At 39.0% G+C, this 26,245-nt stretch overlaps 1 protein-coding gene across 12 annotated transcripts in view; it reads left to right on the top strand.

Moving 5' to 3' along the window:
* The window catches only part of FAT3 (FAT atypical cadherin 3), a 415,442-nt gene that overhangs the window by 313,503 nt on the left and 75,694 nt on the right, over positions 1-26,245 (top strand). For 11 of the 12 annotated variants that reach the window (XM_040544267.1, XM_040544270.1, XM_040544265.1 and 8 more), the window contains 4 exons: positions 5,337-5,476; positions 15,507-15,782; positions 17,346-17,556; positions 20,459-24,532. In XM_040544267.1, coding sequence (XP_040400201.1) covers positions 5,337-5,476; positions 15,507-15,782; positions 17,346-17,556; positions 20,459-24,532 — 4,701 coding nt within the window. Of the gene's footprint in view, positions 1-5,336; positions 5,477-15,506; positions 15,783-17,345; positions 17,557-20,458; positions 24,533-26,245 lie in introns of those variants that run through there. The other variant, XM_040544275.1, reaches the window with a different exon arrangement.

Raw genomic sequence — 26,245 nt, 5'->3', positions numbered from 1 at the left:
ATTTCCTATCTTTTGGAAATGGAAATATTTGAAATTTGGCCATTGGTTCTTTTCCTGGAAATCCTAGAGGCACTTCAGACTTGTCCGTGAGAGTCAGGGTGAATTTGCTTTCTGTATTTTCCTCTGAGTCTCTTCTCTGATCAACGTGAGAATTGTAGCAATAGAGACCCACTTTATCATCAGTGTCCTCAGTGTTGTTAGTTTACTTTGGGGCAAGACAAGTAAGAATCCTTTCTGCTCTGAGAAAAGTTGTCCCAGAACACTATTCTCTAAATTAGGTCGTCTCCTGTATCTCTCTTCTCCTCCACTCTTCCGTCATGTTAAGCCAAATGAGACTTGTGTGAAGATTGTGATACATCCTGGCTTTTTTACATTTGAACATATACCTTAGCTTGTACGTTCTTTGATATCTGCCAGTGAAGGAAGAGTCTTGGTTTGGGGATGTCCTCCTCCAGAATTCAGAGTGATTCATCTTGGCATCTAAGACCCAACAATTCAGAATCTCCACAGTTATCAGACATTTCTCAGGTGTATATTCAATCCCACTCTTCTTGATCATTCCACTGGAAAAAAAGGAGAAAGGCCTCAGATGGGACTCATTTGCCTACAACTCCTCCAGGTTTGCTGACATGTTTTCTTCTCAGAGGAGGAAATGATTTCTCACAGCAGGATAATCCTGTCTAAAACAGCATATCAGCAGCTGATAGGAACATAAAGAGGCTCAGCCTCCTACCAAAAATAAACTCCATCTAGGACAAGCACTACAAAATAACCTTCATCGCTTGCAGCAAATATAATAATCAAAATGCAAGCAGAATATGCATGAAAATGATTTTTTTTTTCTTGAATTCAAAAAGGGTATAGTGGTAGCTGCACTGTATCTTTCCTTACACAAATTTGCTAGTTGATGTCTAGAAATCCCTTTTAACAGTTCAGGAAGCTTTCCTTGACCAAATTGCACCAAATGTGTGGTAAGCTTGACATCAGAAGATCCCCTCCTTTTAGTCATGTAAGATTCAATGCCTTTTTTTTTTCCTTAACCATCTCTTTTTATAAAAGGAAAATTATTTTTTTTCTAGCATGAAGGACTTTTTTCTCAGAAGAAAAATAAGCTGATAGTGATTATGAAGCCCAGAAATGAGCTAAGAAACAAGGTGACACTCCAGATTCAGTCATAAAAATGTAATCAACACTACTCTAAACCACGAACACAACTGATAGGCTGTTGAATCAGAGGTGTTCAGGTTCAATTCCCTGACACCTCCTTCTTACACATGCTACATAGCATCTCCCAAATTGAGAATAAGGGCTGCGCTGGAAAGCAGTCATGAAGCTGTAGCAAGGACCAACAAATAAGCTCCTTTGTACCAGGGGCTGCTTCTGCAGCTGTCCTGAGTTTGATAACATCTGGAATTGGCTACAGTTATATTGGAAAATCCTATATAAATGACAACGTGCTTTCAGATAACATAAAAATCTCCTAGTTATGGAAATTTACTGCTTCCACAGTTTATGCAAGAGCATAAAGATCAATCTCAAGAAATTAAGGGTAGAAATCATCTCATTTCACTTTAGATGTCCGAAGTGCAGACATAAATATCTGTGCTGGCTGTCTTTGGGAATCTTAACAGTCAATTAGAGAAACAAAGCACTTTCTGTATTAATTTAAAACATCCAAACACAATATTCAGTCTCACCTAAAGATGACATTGCAACTAGATGTGGATTTTTCCCACCCTAAGGGTTTCAGTTTATCAGGGCATTTTAAGGGAATTCTTTAATCTATACTGAAGATGTATCAGTATTACATCTTAGCCTGCAATGTATTGGCAACAACAGCCAATTTCTCATAAGTCATTCAGTGTTAAAATGCCTTTTAGGACAACCTGAATAGCCACTTTGCCCGTTCAGTTAACTTGCCTTTTTTATCACTGATTTTCCCAAAGTGGCCAAGGAACTCACAGCATTTGATCTTCATTTGAAATATTTCTTTCCTAATGCTATTGCAAGCACATTAGCAATGACAGCTTCTACATATCTTGTATTTGAAAGCAGGTTTCTGTAGATAATAAAAAGGAAAGCATGTGCCACGTGCTAGAAAATGGAATAAGTAATATAAATTCACATTAATAAAACTGAACAGATGAACGAAATTTCATCATCCTTAGTCTGCTTTCATCCTAAGATTGTGATCAAAGAAATTGTTAAATGGTCAATAGTAACATCGGTAAAACTGATACTGCTGAAGTTTACAGCAATGCAAATAAACTTGCATCAAAAGAATTTGGAGTTACACAGCAGCATGCTTTTGAAAACTGGCCTCAGAATACTCAGTACTCCAGAAATGTGTGACGCTGACGCCTCCTCAGCTGTCACCTCTTACAGCCTCAGCCCTCTGTCCTCTATGTGAGCACATTTTGGAAGAAAGTTGCTTCCCATGCAATTCCCAGAATAGTTCAGCTGGACTAGTTTTTAATAGAAAAATCCTGATTTTTTTTTATACGACTCCTTTCTGTCTATACCCTTTCAGCACCCATCTTTCAAAGATAATTCTATTGAGTGCTTCTCTGGGGGCTTCAAACAGGCCTTACACAGACTTTACACATTTATTAAGACTTACAGTTTAGCATTTATGCCTAATTCGATAATTATACTTCAGTGTAACTTCAGAAGAATTCATCATATGAGGTTCTGTTCTGAGAGTGTGTCAAGGCTGAGGAGCAGTACAAAGTATTTCCAGACCATCTCTAGTACTCTAGATGAGGGGCAGGACACAATATCCCAGGCCAGATGAGAGGTTATTCCCAGAAGTTCAACCATTTGGCAGGTTCTTCATTGCCAACAGTAGACCACGGTCTATTAAAATATACCATATGATTTATTCAATTCATATTTTATGGGAAGAATATATCACATTTTGTGAAAGTGTCTTGAAGAAGTTGGGGTATTTGCAACACACATACAGTGCCTTCCAAACCCTGCAATAAGCCAATAGAGGAAGGGCATTTAAAACATTTATTGTTAATCCTTCCATTTTCTCTTCTTGGAATTTTTAAAGGCATGGTTTCTTTGGACATGTATGCCAGTTGATAGCATATAATTTTTGATTGCTTATTAAGATGGTTATTATGCATCTTGAAGTATAGGCTTTCATTTTGTTTTCATGGTTATCAGTATGAAACATTCTCTTTGTAAAGTGCCTACTGTCCCAAGGCTAGCTTCATTTCAGCAGAGATCTCCTCGCAAGAATCTCAAACTCTCTTCTTCAAAGGATGCTTTTTCAGCGTTACTTTTCTTGGTACAGTTTTTCTCAAGTAAATCAATTTAAAACATTAATTGGGAGATGACATCTTTTTCTGCCAGACTAACTTTAAAAATAATAATAATAATAAAAAAACTGAACGTATGATCAATGTCCAAATACTTTAGTATTGCTTAAATGTCAAGGACAATTACTTTTCTTTCCTAGTGTCAAATAATTTTAAACATATATATATCAATCGAGAAAAAATATGCAATTTGGGCTTGCAGAAGGAGGTTAGGGAATAAGCAATGTTTCTATGCTCCATAAATCACTGCAGATCCAGTGTCAGTATTTTCGTGGAGAACCACAACAGCATCTGTTAGGCTCAGAGCTATAAATATGTATATACATATATTCAGCATAGGGAAGCCTGATGTCACGTCTGAAATCGTATTTGGATTTTTTTCAAAGGGCAGAAGTTCACCAGTTCTGCCTTTCTTTTGCATAGATCACCTGTTCTCTTATTCCTTCTCCCCTTTTCTTCTCACCCTACCTGAATGGCTTCCAAGGCAGATACAGACAAAGCAGTGCTTCTTCTAGTCTTACACTTCCTTTGCAGTAACTTGAGCAAGAGGGAGAGAGAAGTGAAGGTTTCTCCGTGTTAAAGTATTTAGGGGCTGCAATTTCATTCTGTTCACCTGCAGTTATTCCTCTAAATCTGCATCTTCTTGGAATGCCAAAGCCTTTCTCCTCTCACTAAATGCATGACTATTTCTGAGAATAAGTATGGTTATTGATCAGCAAACTGTGCAGATACAGGACTCGAAGGCAGAGCAAGGAAAACTGTCCCCTCCTCTTCTCTGTCTCCAGCCCAAAAATGAGAGACATTTTGTGATAATACAGAAACTACAATATATATATATATATTTATTTTGCATAAGAACTAAGTCAGTGGAATGGAGATGTCTTTCTACCTGTGGATCTAATGCCAAGACAGCAGCTCTTACACAAGTTTTATTGCCAGTGGTACTTGAAAGCCTTTTACCACTTTGCAGAACTGGATCGTCAGAGTCTGTAGCTAGTGGCATTGCATTGCTGTGTGATGAATATACCTTAAGAGTTCGTTTGTCAGCAGTGTTGTGTTCCACCTCTCCCTGTCCCCAGCCTCCAAAAATTACAGACTCAACTCATAATAAATTTCCCTTTAGAGTTGAGTGAGTAAGAAGCAGCTTAGCAGCAGGGAGTGTATGCTTTACTTTTGAACATAATGAGTGGTTCTAATTTATAAACTATAGCTGTGGCTGAGAAATCCTGTAACCCTTTAATCTCAAATTATTTATAGCTTTCTCCTACTTTTTAATAGATTTTTTTCTTTTACTTTTTTTTTTCTTTTACCTGAGACTCAGGAGGGCTTTTTCACTGCTGCATCATTCAGTGTGTGACAGGATAAGGGGATATTAGTTTCAGAACAGTGCTTTGTGAGGGTTTTTTTAATGGAAAGGAATTTATGATGTGTATCCTGTCAGATCTATTTAAATAATTCCTAAAAGACTAGTAGAATGTGACCTTTGCTGCCAGTAATTTTCATTGTCCTTGAAATTAACATAAAAAATCTCTATTTGCATTTTTAAAATTGATTATAATTGTAATTTTTAGACTCACTTAGTGGTCTTCGCACCCACAAGCATCAGTGAGAAATTCCTGAAAATAAAATTTGTGGAACAAAACCATCTTAAAATGATTTTTATACAGAAAGATTATTGTGCTTGTTCATTACTCGAACTGCAAGGGCAACATCTTATGGGCTTATAGCCATTGCATTCTTTTTATAGACTCAGTTATGGTTCACTTAAATATACAGCTAGATTTTTTTCTTGTAGTGCATTTTAATGATATCTGCTTTCCAATATACAAACTGTGCTTTGAAATATAAATGAGTTATGAACAAAAAAATATCAGTAGATGTACTGCGTATGCTAAGGCAAGCCATTAAGATGGATGCCAGTAAACAGATATGCCCACTTATAGGAACATTTGCGATGGAAATTTTCCAGAGATGGCTAATTTAATTGTATTTTTGTGCAACAATTAGGAGGGAATTACGATAGTTCTTTCGACGCGGAGAAGGGAGTGGGCACTATTGTCATTGCAAAGCCCTTGGATGCAGAGCAGAGGTCAATATATAATATGACTGTGGAAGTCACCGATGGAACAAACATTGCCACGACTCAGGTAGAATATCACATTCCTTTTCTGGCAAGTTTTTCATTTGTTAGTGGAATGTATATGCTATAAAAATTAATAATTTTGCCATTCAACTAAAACCTCATCCTTTGAGACCACTGTTAACTAATGGAGGGGATATTTTTCAGAGCCTTTCCATCTGGTTGTAAAGAATGGACTGGTGAATGCTTCAAAGCGGTATTTCTCCTTTTGTCCTCTTTGTGCTCACACAAAAGTAATTTGCCTTCCTCCAGCTGAGGGAGTCCCTATCACCAGCAGCAATGATAGATTTTGACAATTGTATCACCGCATAATGGTCCAAAATACAACAGTGCTTCTGTGGTGTTGGGGAATATTGCTATTGATTGTATTAAATGGAGTTTATACCTCTCATCCTCCCAAGACCCAAATGTGTGACACCAAATCAATTGTTCAGAGACAAAATTGTTCAGAGGGGACACTTAAAATTTAAAGGATCTCTCCTTTTAGTGTCACTGCCTGTGATTACATTGTCTTTTGGGGGACAGCCCCAGTCAACCCTTTAAAACCAGTCTTTCTGATCAGGGTCAGTGCCTTTCGGCAATTAAAAAGTCAGGCCAGATAAATGTGAAGGGCTAGGATAATGCTGGCTCTGCCGCATCCCTGGGGGAGATCCTGACACGCAGCCTGGGTGTCTGCTCAGTGGGAACCAGTTTGGGGAAGGTGGTTGGCACATTTGACCATTTTGCTCCACTCTAGAATTGGGACACAATGATGGTCATGGCACAGGGACAGGGACTTATCAGTCCAGGCAGTGCTGGAGGGACTCCAAAACCCTTCAATAATAGGTGGGGTTGTGGAGTATGGGTTAGCTAGAGCCTGAAATCCTACATCAGAGTTAATGTCCAAGTGTAAAGTCTGCTATAGCCTGAATATTATTTGACACAGGGAAAGACACATACTTGCTTGTACAAGACACCTGTGTGCAGTCTTGAGTCCCAGTTTAAATATGGTCTATAAAGGAAATAAAAAAATAGGCTTGTGACATGATTTGTTACATGATAATGCAGAAGGAAGGCCTGAACATTTTTTATTTATATAGGTATATACATTCACAGGCAGATTCTTGTTTTACCTTGCCTTTTTGCCCAAAAGGTTCAGATATAAATCTGTATGCACTGAGTCACAACACTGACATTCCTAAGAGAGCGTTAAATCATTGAGTGCTTTCTGAATCCAAATTCTTGTTTATAACCAACCCTAAAATCTCTATCTAATTATCCCTATCTGATAACTTCTCTTGATAATCCAGTCTTGATAAAAAAACATCAGTTGAGAGTAAGTTCAGTAGCAGGAAATCTACTATTTTCCCTGTTAGTTTAAGTAATTAATTGCCTCTCGGCTGAAAACATTCCTTATTTTTTAACTTGATTATATCTGGCCTGTATTCCCTGTTATGCCTTTCTCTGCTCGATTAAAGAGCTCTTTAAAAACCAGTATTTTCTCCCCAGGAAGGCACTTACTCAGAGTAGTCAATTCACCTCCCAGTCTTTTGGCAGACAAGCGAAGGAGAATGACTGACCTCTTTACATTCTCTTTCCATAAGGCAGTTTCTTCAGCCCTTGAGTAATTTTTTGTTTTGTTTTGTTTTTTCAGTCTTGGCGACATTCTCAGGCCACATTTCAGAAATGGGGTGTTGAATCCCTAACACAACAGTTACCTCTTGCAAACATTTCAGCCAAACAAATATTAAAAAGCAGGGGGAATTTCAAACATGCTGGATGCAAATAATTTGTATTTTCATGGATATTTTGTTTCTTGTTTTTGCTGCTTATGATTTAATAAAATGACCCCTGTGACAGTTCTCAAAACCTATTTTGATGAAAACCCTACATTTTTAATTAAAACATATGGTAAAAACATATTTCAGCAAAGCTGTTGCATTCTAAAAGAAGCCTCAGCATTCTTTGTAACAGTGATGTGACCTATTTTAAAAATGTAAGATAGTGATCTAAGATTGCAGTAGCATAGCATTTGATAATCAGCGATGGGTACAAGCCCTTCTTCCCTCCACTTCCTTCTCTCTACATGGATACTGTTTGGGGATTTAATTGTGGCCTGAACAACATCTGAGAATTTGTTTCATTTACTCTTCACAACAGAGATTTCAGAAGCAATCATTATCTCAAACCTGCCAGAACGATGGCCTGCCTAATTATCTCTCCATGCTACAAAACTTTCAGACTGTATTTTCGACTGTACTTCAGAGCCTTTGGTGACCTTATTCATTTTCATTTCCTTTTAGAAAAAAATATTAAAAACTGATAAGTAATGTCATAGTAAGTGTCATAGAAAGTGTCAAAAAAGCATCTACTCATGGCTGTCAGTGGCCTTGTTCTGAGTTCCGGTAAAATGACCTTTGGAATTATTTTGTCTTATGTGCACAGCACCACCTGCATTTCTAACTATAGCTGCAAAAAGATACGGTAGAAAAGGAAGTGGTAGGAAAGCAAATGTATAAATTCATCCACTTGTACAGCAATCAAATAATACCCCCCAAAAGCGCAGTGGTTCATTGTGAAACAGCTGATCATCAGCGTGCCAAATGGAACAGTCTTGCTTTTTATTCCACCCCACCTGTTCCCCTTTATCTCTTTCTGGCCTTTTGTCTGCTACGCAGTTGGAGGTGGCAAAATACAGCGTAAAAATGCCAAAGATTTTTGCTTCAGTAACATGATCCCTGGCGCGGACTTGCATAAGTTTCTTCAGCAATGCTCCTGCACGCCTTGGATTCTGATAAAATGTTTGCTTCCTTCGTGCCTTACTGCACACATGGTTCACTGCTCTACCATCAGAGGAAGGAAACGATTTTGATTTAAAAGCTACATCTGTTGTATTAACAGTTCACTGTTGTGAAAAGAGGTGAAGAGAACATAAGGAACATTTGAAAAAAAATCACCAACTTCCTTTGTAACCGAAGGTGTAATCGGTTTGGGAGCGATTAGCAGAAAGGAATGCAAGCTCCCAGGTGAGAAGCGCAGCAGCAGGACTTGTTGAGCTGCTGCCTCTCACCGTGCTGCCCGTGCTCTGAGCAGCAGCATGGTGGCGATGGGGGAGGATGAAGATGAGGAAATGTTGACTGGTTTGATTTATATATTTGGAGTGTGGGTTCAAAGCTTCTGTCAGGTTGATTAACTCCTAGGAAGGCTAAGTCAGGAATAAGCCGGGGAGAGCTTTTGTGTTTTTTGGTGTTTTTTTTCCCCTTAGCTTAATTCATCATTGCTCAAGGCCACGTGGTAATTTATGAAAGGCTGAACGTGTACGTTGGCTCTAAATCCCCGCGAAACATGATTCCTGCAGCTGCCAGGCGAGCTGTTGGCCTTGAGGAGGGGATGGGGGACAGGGCTTCTGCTTTCGACGTGCTGTGAGAACTGGGACCACATCTTCATTGAGCAGCCTGCTCCTTGCCACCAGCAGGGTGGGAGGGGGCCTTTTGTCCTTGCACAAGCAGAGAGAGGAACCTCCAGCAGGGAACCAGTGTAACGGTATCTAAACACCCATTCCTGCCAGAATATTGACTAACTTTGACTGAATAGCATCAGAGATTCTCTTGGTCATGACTCAGCTTTATACCAAAATTGCTGCTGTTGGTTTTCTTTTTTTTCCACTGGACAGCTCACATCCTTTACTTTCAAGCATAGCATAGGAATAGTGGTTATTTTTTAATAATGCATACTGCTAAAATACCCACAAAAGTACAGCACACTGGGAAGCGATCATCTAAGTGATGATATCTTTCACTTTAATGGAGAACCTTGTACTAGCAGGCAATTATTTTTTGAAGAACAAACTCCTGGAGTCACAATATTATATAAAAAAGACAGTCTTCTTTCATATATTTCTTTGCCTCCTCCTTGTTTCTCATCATCCTAACACTGAAAAAAAAAATGCTTTAAAGCATGAAGTCTGATGCTTCCAAGCTAGCAGGCAAAAAATGCCTCAGTTTCAGTTACTACAAACTTCACTATTTGCTGGCGGAGGCAGTTCACCTAGCATGGGCACTCGGAGGGGAACATACACTTCCCTCTGAGAAGTATTTGAAGGTCAATACATGGTCACTTGCAGTGCCTTCAATGCAAGCCAGCCAGGCTGAAAGAGCAGGAGGGAGAAGTTACTGCTCATTGCCCCCCCTGTCTCTCCTTGCAAAAGGTTGTGGAATTTTATTCATTCTTTTGCTGTGGATTGACCTTTAGCTGCGAGTTTCAGGATAGCAAACTTGCTCTCACCTGTCAGAAAACATTTTCTTTATAAGGTGTTTTTTTTTCTTTTTTTTTTTTCTTTTTTTTTTTTTTAACAACAAGGAGCTGATCGGTCACACTGAGTGAAGGTGGTTCTTTTAACTAAACTGTGAAAAATGCTTCTTTGAGGACTGTGACCAGTATGTAGATAAGACATCAGAGCACAAGGGGCATTTTTATGGTGACATTCGGCCCTTTGGTGGGTCTGCAGCTGTTAAACAAGTCTGAGCCCTCAGAAAACTCAAAATTCAGCATTTTTGCTCACACATCTCCAGCAGAGTGGGAATATGCCGAGATGTCGACTGCTTCTGAATAAATCGCTCCTCCGAAGACAGACACCTTGAGCAGTGCTCTTGCAGGCGGTCGATCCTTATAGGATGGACAAGAAGATGTGGTGTTTCCATTCAATTTTTTACTTTTGCTCAGTTGAATGCTTCCTCCAAGCTAGAACTATCCCAGTCCTTTTTTTTTTCTGACCCATGCAGCAATCTCAGCACTGCCTTGACTGGGAAACAAAGATTTTTCCCCCTATTTTAATATAACACAAGGAGCATGGTGAAGTATAAATAACAACCCATTGAGGTTCACAGGGAAACTGTTTGCATTTTTATATTAAGGTTGGGGCTTGGAGAGAGACAAACTTGTCAGGAAGTAGCAAATAAAGCTGTGTGGTAACACTACTGAAAGCAATATTAAATCAAAATAGGTTTTCAAAAACCCATACAAAAGCGTAACCTGAGTTTATGCAATTCAGGCACTTAATAGGTTGTATTACAACACTGTGCCCAGACCAAGCAATTAGCTAAGCAGATTCTTCCAGCTTCAAATGCCTATAAAGCAGCTCCTGGCATGTATCCAGTCTTCACTCAAATACGTTTGTGCCTAAACCAAAGGTATTTGTGATGGGCAACATTAAAAACAGCTTTGGAGAGACTTCCTGCATTAGGTTTTGTTCTGCCTTGATTTGATTGTATTTCTCTAGGCCTTTCACTTACCATTTTGAATACAAAATCTTTGCAAATGCTCTGAGTGTTACTTTGCCTAATTTGTAAGCTTGGAGGCCTGTGAATCCTTTATTTGAGACTTGCTTTAACTGTGGGAAATAGGAAGTGAGCGGGGAGAAGCAGATCTTTTATATCGAGGCACTGGTTCGGACTATAAATTAGGCCATGCACAATGGAAGCAGCAATCGGCAAGCCTGCCTTTCTGGAGCCCGCCATGTACTGGAACAGATCCGAGCTTTCAAGGAGAACTGGGCAGAGACTGCTTTGCTGCAGGTTTGCTTTATGAGCGTGGAGAAAAAAAAAAAAAAAAAAAAAAAGACTCGCAGCTAATGTTTGTCTGTGGAAAGTGTTTTAGTCAGTAACCTTGCGAAGTCTGCAGCAAGAGGAATCCCTGCTTAGCAGCAAATAAATAGCAAGCATTTCCATTCGTCACCTTCTCAGATGCTGTTATAACCTGTCTTTGCTTTTGCAGAATGGGTATTGTCACAGCTGAACACTTGGGCAGCTATGGAGTAGTAAATGATATTTATGCAACACAGCTCATTCTAGCCCTATCTTCCATTTGGAAATAAATCTGAAGAAAATATGAAAGTATACATACTCTGTGAGTCTTTGAGTGCCTTCAGTAGGATAAGACTTGACTTTAGGTATTTTTTTGAAAGACATGTTCCAGGCTGGTTAAAGCTTAAAGCTTCAAGGAGCAGAGTCGCAGCCCTTGTAAAGTCAATGGGAAATTTGCCAGTAGTACCAAGATGTTATTCCTAAGTTTGGCAACCATTAAATGAATTTGAGTAACTTTTCCTCATGTTAACGAGCTGGTGGAATTCAGATTGCTCAGCCTCACATATGTTTGTAGGATCTGATTTTCTATGAGCCTGGTGTTCGTGTCAATGTAACATTTGTCCTTTATTAAAAGAAAAGATTTTCCCCTCTTTTTAAACAACACCTTACTAGAAGTCATGCTGCCCTGGCAGGAAATTTCTGCATAGGAAAGTGGAATTTTAAAATGAACTAACAAAAAGTGGGGTGGCTGAAAAATAAACCTAAGAATGCAACCCTGAACTTCTTCCCCACTTTTACTTCTCACATGGCTTTGGTAAATCATTTAGCCTTGCTGCCAGGCAGTGTTTTCATGTGTACGGGATGAGGATAATAATAGTCACTTGCGATGCCAAAATTTTATAAGGACTGAAGGACTAATATCTACTCTAAATGGCCCTAAAATGGAACTAAAAGTTCCATTTTATTTTACATTATTTGTTTTCAGGTAGCTCATAAGACTGTCAAATTTTGAAGAACATACAGTTACTTTTTTTTTCATAGCTGAAGGGTTTGACAGAACACTTCAATCAGCAGTCACTTATATAATCTGATTTCCTTGTGTCACGAGGAAGATTTACTCCCACCCCAGCCCCAGGAGAGGAGAGACCACAACCTTAAAATCACAGTTGACTCGATTTTGAGGGACAACTGACGAAAATGAGAAATACTCTAACTCTGTTTTGATAGAAGAAATTATGAATCAGTAACGACCTCTTTATTCATTAGCATCTCTAACCCACTGTCTTTCATCTCCAGATGGAAGTGGCTGTTGAAATGCAGAGTATGTAATAAATAATGTGTATTGCAATGTGGATCACTTGACAAATCACTAAAATGCTGTCATCTCTAGGTAGTAAAACGCCTGCCACTTAAACAGGCACTTGATCAGTTTTACAGTATGCAGGAAGTGAAATAAAAATAATAAAAAAATAAGTTCTGTTCTTCAAACTATCAAAACAACATTGCACATAGTTCCCTGTAAGTTTGCTGGACACAGTTTGGTGACCTCATTTTTAATCTTTCCCCTTTACATCCATTCCACTCCCCAGGCACCATCATGATCTCTATCTTTGTGTCAGGACATTATCTTATGCCTTTTTCAGTGGGAAGAAGTGCTGCTTCATGAATTCACACTGTAGTTTCCGTAGCCTCATGGCTTATGCCTGGTCTCTGACGCTGATCCAGTCCTACCCTGTTTAGCTTACACAGTCTCTTAAAGGCATAAATCACAGAGCCCTGGCTTGCACAGTCACGGTGCAAGCTTTGTGGTGGATAAAGTTTTATGCCTTTCTCTGCTTTCACAACTTGCCAGAATGAGCCCAAAATGCACTGGGTATAATGGGAAGCAAACCCCACACTGGGGTGGTTGCACACCACACGGTAACAAAACAGCACATCGCTGCTCTAGCAGTACCTCTAAGACATTTTGCTGTGTATCTCTACCTTTTTTTTCTTTTTTTTTTTCCTTTTCACACAATAGTTTGAGTTCGCACACAGCAATGTTAAAAACAAGCTCACACATAGGAGCCTGTCCCCCAGATGGCAGCTTACTTGCTAAAAGTAGACCGTGCTGTAATAGCATCTGCCGAATCCAAATCGCGGTGTTTTCCAGAAAAAACAACTGAAAAGTCTCTCCTCTTTCTTAGAATATATAAACAATATATAAAAGAGCTTTTGGCCACCAATTAAAAGTACAATTAAATGTATTTTCTTGTTTTCTATATTAGCAATGCAGCAATAAAATAATTTGCCCATGTTACAGTGGGACCTGGCAAGAACTGAGGGTATCAAAACTGCTCGAGAAGGTGCCTTTAAATGCTAAAAAACAATAATCAGATTGTCCCAAGCTCAGATTGCTTCAATGTCCCTTCCTTACACTAACAAAAGTTGTTCAGTACTGGCTCTGTGTCCCATTAGAGATGGAGTCTTATTTTTCCCTCAGTCTTTCTTTCATATATTACAACTCATTTCTTTACATCCTTTTCAGATGTGGGGGTTTTTGATTGTTTGTTTTCTTCTGAGTCAGGTCAGAAACATACCTTGATATATTGTATAACAACGATAAAAATATAAAATGCTTTGTAACTTTTTATCATTATTATAGTCCCAGCAATGTATGTTTTCACCCCATTTTTATTGCTATCTGTCCAAGACTGAAGCATTACTTAATATAGGTTTCTCCCTGCTTCACTCTGGCGTACCATAATCTGCTGAAAATTAAATCTTATGGAATGCACTGTTGAAGTCCTATGCCATTTAACTTACAGAACATTTTATTTCAGCTGTCTTTTAAACAGTTCCCAGGCTAGTTCATTATGACTGCTGCTTGCAATTGTTCATGTTCCTTCTGGTAATGTGTTCTGCAAACCCTTCCAAGATCAGGGAAATCTAAAGTTTCATTTCTCTCTGAGGCCAACATCTGTTTGTGCAATATTGTAGTAAAAGTATAACTGTATTTTTCTTCCGTTAAGAATGTATAGGTTTACAGGGCTTGATCAAGCAAAGTAATAAAGTATATTTTTAAAAATGAGCCAGGTACTTTCCAGAGCAACCAAGAAAATATTATGAGTCAAGTCATCCAATCTTAGGGAAGAGTCCTGGGCACGGCCTTTCCCACGCAGTTCATTGGACTATTTGACATTTCAATTTTTTTGAATAAAAAGATTATTTCATTTCCTTCATTATACAATCAGGTGTGTTTTCATGGGCATATTCTGCAAAGGATACTTTTTGTTTTCAGTACTGAAAAAGAGGCAATCTTTGCATTGCATCTTTCAGTATTAGATACTATTTCAAGGGTTCTGCTGCTGTGCTGCCCAAAGTAACCTACAGCATACAGAGTCTCGAAAGCAAATTTTCACCACTGTGTGACTCCTCCAGTTGTGGAAAACACAAAACCTCATCAGAGCCACACACATATGACATTGCATAATATAACTGTCAAAAGGCAAAGCTTGGAAAATAGTGATTCTTATTAGTTACCAGGGATAGCTTGTGATACACTGTGATGGGTGTAGCAGGCAGCAACATTATTCTGGCTGCCTTTCACCTCTCTGCATTTCTGTAAGGGGTAGTACTTAAGGTTTAAAGAAGCCAGTGGCATAGTGTTCATTCACATTCTTAGCAACAGTCCTGCCATTTATAAACTGCAATTGAAAGGAAACGAGTAGGTGTTCAAGGGGAAATTGTGTTAGTTGGCAATAAAGACAAGCATCACTAGCATAGGAAGAGCAAAGGTGAAACCATAAAAATAATCCCTCTTTGGCACCAGTACCTTGAGGTTATCTGTCCTGGACAGTGTGGGGTGAGCTGGCACCAATGTGACAGGGCGACTCCTGGTCTGTCCTCGCCAAGTGTTACCTGACGTTAGCCTAAGATGTAACAGCAACTTGGAGTCTCCACTAATGGCATGGTTTGATAGTGCTAGTAAGTCCCAACACACTATATAGGGCAGAGAACAACACAGGATTTATACTCGTAGGATTTTTACTCTTGATCATACAAAAGATGGATTTTAGTAACTTGAAAAGGATTCTTTTATTGCCTTACTAATAGTGAGGGGAAAAGGAAATCCCATAATAGCTGCAGAAGTCCCTTGTAACCAGCACACTTGTAAGGGACAACAGAACCATTACTATTTACCATTTCAGGAATATTTTCCAATCTGTAGATATGGAAAATCTCCCACATGGACTTCTTTATCAGCCTCCAAGTAGATCTTGTAATTAGGAACATTTTGCCTCCAAAGTCATATCCTCACTATTTCTTTTGATCTGAACAGTAAGTATTTTACATTAAATGATGGTTCTCAGTCCCACCATACAGCAGCATAACATCATCAGCCATCTACAGTAAATTACATTTCTTCAGGTGCCTGTTCAGCAGTCTGACTAGACTTCAATAACTCCAAATGTTTTTTTCTTTTATTAACTATAGGTTCTTATTAAAGTGTTGGATAACAATGATAATGGCCCAGAATTCTCTCAACCAAGTTATGATGTCACCATCTCAGAGGATATCCTCCCTGACACTGAAATTCTGCAAATTGAAGCCATAGACAGAGATGAAAAACATAAGCTGAGCTACACTATTCACAGCAGCATCGATGCAGTCAGTGTGAGAAAATTCAGAATTGATCCCAGCACTGGGGTGCTCTATGCTGCTGAGAGATTAGACCACGAAGCTCAAGATAAGCACATCCTTAATGTCATGGTAAGAATGCAATATTCACTTGGCTCAAGACACAACCACTGATGTTTCAGGTGCAAACATGCCTCACTCTTTGCCTGAGCAAAGTACTTCCGCTGCAGTAAGTAGTCATTAATTTCATCTTGCCTGCCCTGCTGTGTATTTATTTTACCTTTTTATTTGGACTTCTGTGAATCTTACTGTGAATTCATTGTATCTAATATGAAATGATTTGGCATCTCAAGGGAGAGCAAGCAAGAATGTATTTAATCTCTTGGCATCTGATCTTCTCACTCAAGGTAATTTTCAGAGTTTCTGAAGTGAGGCTGAAAGTTATTTGAGAAGTTATTCACAGGGAGATAACGGCTTTCTTGCTATACAGAATGCTACAGCCCTTCTGAATACAAGCCTCATTTATAGTTTACTTTTACGGACGTATTTCAGTACATAAACTGTTGATATAAAAATAGTTTTCAGCTACATTTTCCAAATGTTTGGATATGCAGGGAAAATTAATTACCTTTTTTTGCTCCGTATGCCTAGATACAGAACATAAGTCTCTGTTTTCAAGTGAAGGTTGTATATTGTGAAGTGGAGGTTATTAAAAAAATATATCTGTCTTCGTTTAAACATTGTAGTCTGCTATTTTCTTTAAATACTTAATAGCCCTGCAGAATAGTTCTGTAAAGGAACTTCTCACAACATATTGGGTACAGGGACAGCTTTGAGTGGGAGAGCCCAGGATTCAAGAGCTGCTGGGAGACACAGCGAGCTGGAGCTGAGCGGGGTCTGAGCACACTGTGTAAAAAGCTGCAAATTCTTTTGTGAGCAGGATTAGAAAGAAATATAAGTTGAACCACAGAGGGTTTCATTTCTTGATGCTTTTGTTTGATCTCTACCTAATGCAGTAGGTTTTTTTTTTTTGCTCTATGTATCAGGAACCGAACTTCAGGGCTGCTGGCAGGATTGTCAGTGTACTGAGATTTTTAGTATGGAGCTGAGAGAGGGGCAATAAATGATGCTAACATTGGGAGTGCTTAGCAATTCTTAAGATTATTCCTAGTCTGATTGCTATTTTTATCATCATCTTCAAAAAGGAATGTACATATATAATGCTGAAAGAGTCCATTGGCAGATACGAGTGCTCAATTGATACCTGACTGAGGACAGTGGGTAAAATTGTGTGTAGTTCTTTGAAAGGAGCAATGTGCAAGGCATGTTTGCCACTAGGCTGTAAAGTGGGGAGTGTTAGCATAAGGGCGTGACCATATAACATGTATTACAAAAAAAAAGGGATATATTGCAATCCTAAAACTGAATTGATGATGTCATGTGGTTGCTATTCCAAAACTACATGGCATGATGCTTACTTACCATTCATTTTTTCACAACTGAAAAAAAAAAGCTCTCAGATCTCTTGTTTCTCATATGTGATTGTGGTTCAGACTGCAGGTTCTTTGGGCCAAATGTAATTTATTATTACTTTGTATTCAACTGAACTGAAAGCATTACTAGCACTCAGGTGACTAATATTTGTGAAGTTTTAGAAAATGGATACCAACAGTGTATCATGCACTTGTTCCATAGGTTCGAGATCAAGAATTCCCTTACAGAAGAAACCTGGCCAGAGTCATCATAAATGTGGAAGACTCCAATGACCACAGTCCATACTTTACCAGCCCACTGTATGAAGCCTCGGTGTTCGAATCAGCAGCTATTGGATCAGCAGTTTTGCAGGTCACAGCTTTGGACAAAGATAAAGGAGAAAATGCAGAGCTTATCTACACTATTGAAGCAGGTTAGGACAAAAGCTGAAAACGTGGCGTCGGCAATGGGTCTCGATGACATTCACTAGGTGGCTACTGAGCCTTTTACCTCTTAAGTCGTTCCTTCAAAACCATCATGGAAAATAGTTATTGAAAGCTGCTGATAGAGACTGTTTTCAGGTTGTTGGCTTCAGTCTAGTGCACAGTGATCCTCCATAAACAAATGCCACAACAGCTGGTACAACTTGGCATCTTTGCCAACATTAGGATCAGAGGAGCATGGAGAGTAAAAATTTCTGCCAGCAAAGCCATAGTTGTTTAGAGGCGCAATGGCTCTTGAAACAACTGTATGTCAATTGAAGCCTAAGGGAAGGCGTAGTGATATCAGAATAAAATTGCTTTTGCTGCTAAGCCCCATATATTTATATTCACCATATAAACTGAAACAGCAAAAGCATCTCTCTGCCAGTATAACAGCAAGGTCATGGGAAATTCACATTATCTATGCTACGTGCGCAAGCAAATGCAACTTTCTCTGACTCGTATGAATCTGAAGTTAGGCATTATCTCTAAGTTAAACCATTAGCATAGATCCAAGACGGGCACCTGGAAAAAGAGAGGAGGAAGTGGAAATTTTTAACCTTTGGAGTTTTTATTGTTTTAATGTTTTACACATACCCAGACAGGACAACACTGTATATTGCAGAACAAACCCCGAGTAGATCACACAGCTTCCTGGGGCAGTGTTGTATTTCAAGCCTGTTAGCAGCTTTTTCTTGACACCTTGTTCCTGTGATGGGTTCCAACCCAATCACCCTTAGGTGACACCACAATGTAAGAAGCCTTCTGACATGCTAGGAGTATGGCTCTATTCCACTGGTAGTAGAATACATGATGCAGATAAAAAAAAAATACAAAGATTAGAAGGGATGTTTTGGCTATTAGATGATTCTTTTTCAGTCTGTGTGGTATTTTTTTCTTTCTTACAGGCTCTCTCTTCTGTTACAGCCTTTTGCTGTTTCATCGAGTTCTCTCTGCAGTGTCAGACTTCAAACTTCCATTTATTATAAGCCATGCACTCCCGCAGTTTCATTATCCACAGATGTTCAAGTCCCAAATGCATCAAAATTCTGCCTTTTGCTGCTGTATGATCCATAAAATCGGTGCAGTTAAGGATACTAATTTTAACTGCAGCATTCAGATAGTATACAGCCCCTTCATTCAGGGAAATTACTTACATCACCTTACATGTGAAGAGAGCAAATGGTAGAGAAAGTAACTTCTGTTTAATTTCATAGCAGATTCCTAAGGGAGAAGAATGAGCTCTGGCCTTACGTAAGGCAATCAGTGGCTACAAATCTTTTGTATTAGCAAGCACTGACAAAACAACTACAGCAGCATTTGTAGTGTCTGCAAGTGGGACAAATACTGTGATCTTTATGACAATTTGTAGCTCTGGCAGAATCTCAGCTCCTCAGTGAATAGCACAATTTTTGTTTTATCTAGTAGAGTAAACTTTACTGATCTGAAAGGACTGATATAAATAGAAAGCTACTACAAGTATTGAACTACATACAGTAGTATGTGGCTTAAATTAGCCTCCAAATACCAGAATTTACAGCAGATAGTGAATTGCATCTTTAAAATAATATACATTAACTCACTTCATTTAGGATTCTATGTATTTGGTATTTCAGCTACAATGCTCATATTTATTTCTTTGTGCACAGCACCTCTAGCAATCACCACTCAAAAAAATCTCTGTTTATCACCAGTTTCGTGAGACATATTTCTCTTCACTTCATGGATGGATTGGAAGTAGTTCTACATTTTAGAGTATAAATTACTCTAAAATAAATAGTATAAATAAAATTAAAAAAGTAAATTATTATAAAAGTAAATAGTATAAATAATATAAAATTATTATTTACTATTATAAAAGTATATACTATTATAAAAGTAAATAGTATAAATAAATGAAACGTTATAATGATTGGAATCGCTGTAACTCAGTACATGCTGTTTATTTTTAGAATCAAATTCTGAAAAAGAGTCTGTATGCTTATTCATGCCAGATATGCACATAATGTCCTCTTTCAAGCAGGCACTCAAGGAACCAGCAAAATACTGTTTGCTTAATAAAAGCAATCTCTAATTACAGGGTAGGGATACATAGCAATAGTTGTGAATCTGTATTGCTAAAGAAGAGGTAGGCAAAAAAAAAAAAAAAAAAAAAGACCCCAAAGAAAGTTCTTGATCCAAACTCACTGTTTTCACCTTTGTGCAGTGATATCCCTGCTTGCATGTTATACCAGACATTTCATGACATTTTCTACTAAATCTCATTCATCTAGATTCATCCTCCTCAGAGATCGTATGATAAACCTTTGTGCCACAAGATACTTTAATCTCTTTTCTATGCTATTTGTTCAGTTTTATTTTTCTAAATGCCACTTTAACCTTTTTATATTCAGTTCTTTGAGTCTTGAACTACTGTAATCTTCTCTACGGTTGCATAATATCCCCTTCAATTAAGAGACTGAGTTGTTACCCATTTGTCATGTAATTGGCTTGTTAGCCTCTGATCTAGTTTCATTGCCTTAGGTGTACATGTATTTGACTAACTCCCATAATCTAGGGATGCTTTCTCCTAGTTTGGTGGTAGTAATATACATGCACCACATGCTCCAATGTTGACACTGAGAATCAAGGTAATAAACACCAGCACCTGAGTTTCTGAATGTTTGAACACCTGCACTGCCTACTGGGATGGCCTGATTTTCAGAAAGAAAGACTGGAATAATTATAATTATTTTATGCTTTTTTTTTTTTTAATAACTGTCTTTGACAAATTGCAGCTAATTGCCCTTTATTAATTATCATTTAAATGCATTGTATTTCATTTCTAATTTTCTTGCAATGTTTATGTTTTAGGAAATACAGGAAACACATTCAAGATCGAACCAGTTTTAGGGATCATTACATTACTGAAGGAGCCAGACTTAACCACAATGGGACAGTTTGTTCTCTCAGTTAAAGTGGCTGACCAAGGTTCTCCACCACTTTCTGCAACAGCAATTGTACGGATATCTGTGACAATGGCAGATAACTCCCACCCTAAGTTCACTGTCAAAGAATATCAAGCTGAGATTAATGAAAACGTGGATATTGGTACTTCTGTGATCTCTCTTTCTGCAATCAGTCAGTCCACATTAGTCTATGAGGTTAAAGATGGGAATGTGGATGGAGTCTTCGCTATAAACCCATATTCTGGAGTCATCACCAGTCAAAAGACCCTTGATTATGAACGTGCTTCCTCTTATCAGCTCATTGTACAGGCAACAAATATGGCAGGGATGGCATCAAATGCCACTGTGAACATTCAGGTTGTTGATGAAAATGATAACCCACCAGTTTTTCTTTTCTCTCAGTACTCAGGCAGCATAAGCGAAGCTGCTCCTGTAAATAGCATAGTCCGAAGCGCAAATAACAGCCCCCTTGTGATACGTGCCACTGATGCTGACAGCAACCAGAACGCTTTGCTCGTCTACCAGATCGTTGAATCTACTGCAAAAAAGTATTTCACAGTAGATTCCAGCACAGGTGCAATTAGAACCATTGCAAATTTAGATCATGAAACAATAGCCCACTTCCACTTCCATGTGCATGTTAGAGACAGTGGAAATCCTCAGCTTACAGCAGAGAGCCCTGTTGAAGTAACGATTGAGGTAACTGATGTCAATGACAACCCACCAGTCTTCAGCCAGGCAGTATTTGAGACTGTCCTGCTTCTGCCCACATATGTTGGTGTTGAGCTTCTCAAAGTCAAGGCTACAGACCCAGATTCAGAGATCCCTCCTGAACTCACATATAGTCTAATCGAAGGCAATCTGGACCATTTTTTGATTGATTCAAGCACAGGAGTACTCACCATTAAAAACAATAGCCTCTCCAAAGACCATTATATGCTAATAGTAAGAGTATCTGATGGGAAATTTTATAGCACTGCTATGGTGACAATAATGATAAAAGAAGCCATGGATAGCGGGCTTCATTTCACACAAAATTTTTATTCCACGTCTATCTCAGAAAACACCACCAATATCACAAAGATCGCTGTGGTAAATGCTGTTGGTAACCGTCTTAATGAGCCCTTGAAATACAGCATATTAAACCCAGGAAACAAATTTAAAATCAAACCCACATCAGGAGTCATTCAGACGACTGGCATACCCTTTGACCGAGAGGAACAGGAGCTGTATGAGTTGGTGGTGGAAGCAAGCCGTGAACTAGATCACGTTCGTGTCGCTCGAGTGGTGGTGAGGGTTTACATTGAAGACATAAATGACAATGCACCAGTGTTTGTAGGGCTTCCATACTACGCTGCTGTGCAAGTTGATGCTGAGCCTGGTACCCTGATATATCGAGTGACAGCTATTGATAAGGATAAGGATGAAAATGGTGATGTGTCATATCTTCTGAAGGAAGATTACGGACATTTTGAAATTGATAGGGGAACTGGTAGTGTCACCCTGAAAGAAGCCTTCAATTCTGACTTATCTAATATAGAGTATTTGGTTGTCATTCTTGCAAAAGATGGTGGCAACCCATCACTGTCTGCTTCAGTAGAGCTCCCCATTACTATTGTTAACAAAGCAATGCCTGTATTTGACAAGCCCTTCTATACAGCCTCCGTGAATGAAGATGTAGAAATTCACACACCAATTTTAAGCATAAATGCAACCAGTCCAGAAGGCCAGGGTATCATTTATATCATTGTCGATGGAGATCCTTACAATCAGTTTAATATTGACTTCGATACTGGAGTTCTGAGTGTCATCAGCCCACTGGACTATGAAATAAATTCCCTTTTCAAGTTGATGGTGCGAGCTAGTGATGCCCTCACTGGTGCTCGAGCTGAGGTCACTGTGGACTTGATTGTTAATGATGTGAATGATAACCCTCCAGTTTTTGATCAGTCAGCTTATAATGCTACTTTGTCTGAAGCATCTTTGATTGGGACTCCTGTATTGCAGGTTGTTGCTACTGATGCTGACTCCGACAATAACAAAATTGTGCAGTATCAGATAGTCCAGGACACCTTTAACAGCACAGATTATTTCCATATAGACAGCACAAGTGGCCTAATTCTGACAGCACGTATGTTGGATCATGAACTCATACAGCAGTGCAGCTTGAAAGTCAGAGCAACTGATAACGGGTTCCCACCACTTAGCAGTGAGGTTCTTGTTAGTATCTCAATAACAGATATGAATGACAACCCTCCAATTTTCAACCAGCTAATATATGAATCGTATGTGAGTGAACTGGCACCTCGGGGTCATTTTGTGACTTGCGTCCAAGCCTCAGATGCTGACAGCTCTGATTTTGACAGACTGGAGTATAGCATCCTATCAGGAAACGATCGGACCAGTTTCATTATGGATAGCAAGAGCGGTGTAATCACCCTTTCCAACCATCGGAAGCAGCGAATGGAACCCATGTACAGCCTAAATGTCTCTGTCTCAGATGGGTTGTTCACCAGCACAGCTCAGGTGCATATACAGATCCTTGGAGCCAACCTCTACAGCCCTGTGTTTTCACAGAGTGTTTATGTTGCAGAGGTTAGAGAAAATGCAGCGCCTGGAACTAAGGTACTTCATGTGAAGGCCACAGATGGGGATTCAGGTGTATACGGCCAGATAAGCTATTCCATAATAAATGACTTTGCCAAGGACCGATTTTTGATTGATAGCAATGGCCAGATTCTGACAACTGAGCGACTAGACCGGGAGAACCTGCTGGAAAGTGACATCGGTGTATTTCTGAGAGCACTTGACGGAGGTGGCAGGACTACATTCTGCACTGTGAGAGTGATAGTAGTGGATGAGAATGACAATTCTCCCCAATTCATGACAGTTGAATACAGAGCAAGCGTCAAAGCAGATGTTGGGAAAGGTTACTTGGTGACCCAAGTGCAAGCAGTAGATCCAGATGATGGAGCCAATTCCAGAATTACCTATTCTCTTTATAGTGAGGCCTCGGTTTCAGTAGCTGATCTGCTTGAAATAGATCCAGACAATGGATGGATGGTCACCAAGGGTAGCTTTAACCAACTGAAAAACACAGTTCTGTCATTCTTCGTCAAAGCAGTTGATGGTGGCATTCCTGTAAAGCATTCTCTCATTCCTGTCTACATCCATGTTTTACCTTCAGAAACCATTTTACCTTCCTTTTCTCAACCCCAGTATTCTTTCACCATAGCAGAAGACACCCTCATAGGCAGTACTATTGACATTGTGCATGTTGCGCCTAATCAGGGTGCTTTGTACAGCACAGTTAATGGTGAGCTGACAGAAAACAACAAAGATGGTGTGTTCATCATAGAACAAGACACAGGGCTCTTAAAACTGGATAAGAGACTTGACCACGAGACAAATTCTGCTTTTCACTTCAAAGTTGCAGCCACCATTCAATTGGACAAAGTGGACATTGTGTTGACAGTGGATGTGGAGGTGAAGGTGTTGGATATAAATGACAACAAGCCCATATTTGAAACAGCGAGCTATGATGCTATAATAATGGAAGGGATGCCCATAGGAACAAAACTTATGCAAGTTAAAGCAGTTGATGCAGACTCAAGTGCAAATGGGCAGGTCACCTATACACTTGCATTGGAATCAGAGCTGGAGAAGATCACAGAAGCTTTCACCATTGATAGCAACAGTGGCTGGATTAGCACACTGAAGGATCTGGACCATGAAAAGGATCCTGCCTTCACTTTTGCAGTGGTGGCCGCAGATCTGGGGGAAACCTTATCCTTGTCATCAACCACCTTGGTCTCAGTCACTGTGACAGACATAAACGATAACGCACCTGTCTTTGAGCATGAGGTCTACAGAGGATCAGTGAAGGAGAGCGATGCTCCAGGGGAAGTTGTGGCTGTTCTTAGCACCTGGGATGAAGACACATCTGATGTCAACCGGCAGGTTAGCTACCATATTACAGGTAAGAAAAGACAAGCCTGCTTTCTTTCCAAAAACAGCTTTACTGAAGAACTGTGCATGTGTCCAGTTTTAAGGAGAAAAATTAGCAGGGTTTCAGCTAAGTTACCACTGTGACTCAGACAAATGCATCTCCCTTCAACTTTTTTTTTCTTTAGTTTGGAGAGACTTTTGCAGCAACTAGAAAAGTTGAGAAGAAGGGAAGGGAATGTGTGTTTGTGTTTGTGTCAGTCTGTGTCTGTCCAGGTGATTCTCTCTCTAGCTTCCCAGAATAATTCTTCATGATTTGCTGCGGTGCAATGTAGCATGACCCATCAACCCATCATAATTAATATGTCAGCTTGGAAAACATCATGACAATGTTTCAGCTAAGGGAAGAAGACCGTTTCATTCTTAAGGAGAAAATCTTCACACTTCCAAGCATTAAAATTTTTGGAATAGCCTTTTTCTTTTTGAGAGAGGAGAGTGCATGTAGGAACCATTTCAAAATAGCACTATTTAAGAAAATTGCACATTGGAGCAACCTTGGAGGAAGATGGGGATGCCATTTCTTATCAGCCCAGATTTCTGGCTAGGGAAATGGTAATCCACTCTGAAGAGCCATTTAGCTGCTATGCATTGTTATATACAGCATGAGGCTATTTCAATTACATTACTAACATATTTTTCAAAGTGTGGTAACATTGCTCTTTCCTTCTTTTCTCCTAGATTCAGACTGTATTTTATGTGAGTGTATTATGAGTGATGGGGTGCTGCAGTTATTTTTCTGCCTACAGCTTGTGTTGTCCAATAGATTTTTTTAGGGAATAACTTTGTCACTCCCTCCAAACTTCACAGTCCAAGAGCTAATACTAATTACACAGTAATAAACAGATTATTGGGCAGGTTCACATATATCTCACTGGATAGGATTAGAATTACACAAGACTGCACACAAGTAGAGGCAATGGGCAAAAATGAAAAGTCTGACAACTCACAGGATAACAGTTTGTTTATTTTGCACTGGAGTACAAGACTTCTACTTCTGTGTTGGCTATTAAATTGGAAATGTTCATGGGATGGTTTGTAGAGACAAGTGGGATGTTCCAATTATCTACAGAGTGCCTGTGTTATGCATCTGAAGTAACATCATTTTCAAATCAGTCAGAAATTCATACTGTTTACGTAAAAGCCTAGATTCAGTATGAAGGTTTGCAAAAGCTAGTATGTTTGTAGTGTGACGTGTTGTAGGATATTAGAACTAGAGGCAAAAATTAGTCTTGTGAGTAAAGCACAGGATTTGGAGGCTGTAAACTAGGTGCATTATCTGATAGTGCCTCAGTTTCCACATATCTGAAACTAAATAGGTAGTGCTTCATCTTAGTGATTTTGTAATATTTGAAGTGATTTGTAATATTGAGTATTTGAGATGCCAGTATAGCAGGTCCTATAGGAAACGCAAACCCTTCAGGTTTGTAACAAAAATATTTTAGCATACCCTGTTAATCAGACAAAGATACTGTTTTCTCTTTGCCCTGAAGACTTTGTCATCTCTTATAATGAATTATGCTTTTAATTATGTATTGATCTGTTTTCTTCACATTCCTGTGCTGTTAATTTAGCAAAAACTGGACTTTTGAATAATTGTCATATATAACTCAAAAACTATAGGTCATTCTGTACTTTAATTTTTACCACAGTTCAAAATATATCAGATATTTTGCTGTTTTTTTGGTTT

The sequence above is a fragment of the Cygnus olor genome, chromosome 1 (genome assembly GCF_009769625.2).
Source record: "Cygnus olor isolate bCygOlo1 chromosome 1, bCygOlo1.pri.v2, whole genome shotgun sequence".
NCBI classification, from domain to species: Eukaryota; Metazoa; Chordata; class Aves; order Anseriformes; family Anatidae; genus Cygnus; species Cygnus olor.
This window is presented reverse-complemented; position numbering and strand designations above follow the sequence as displayed.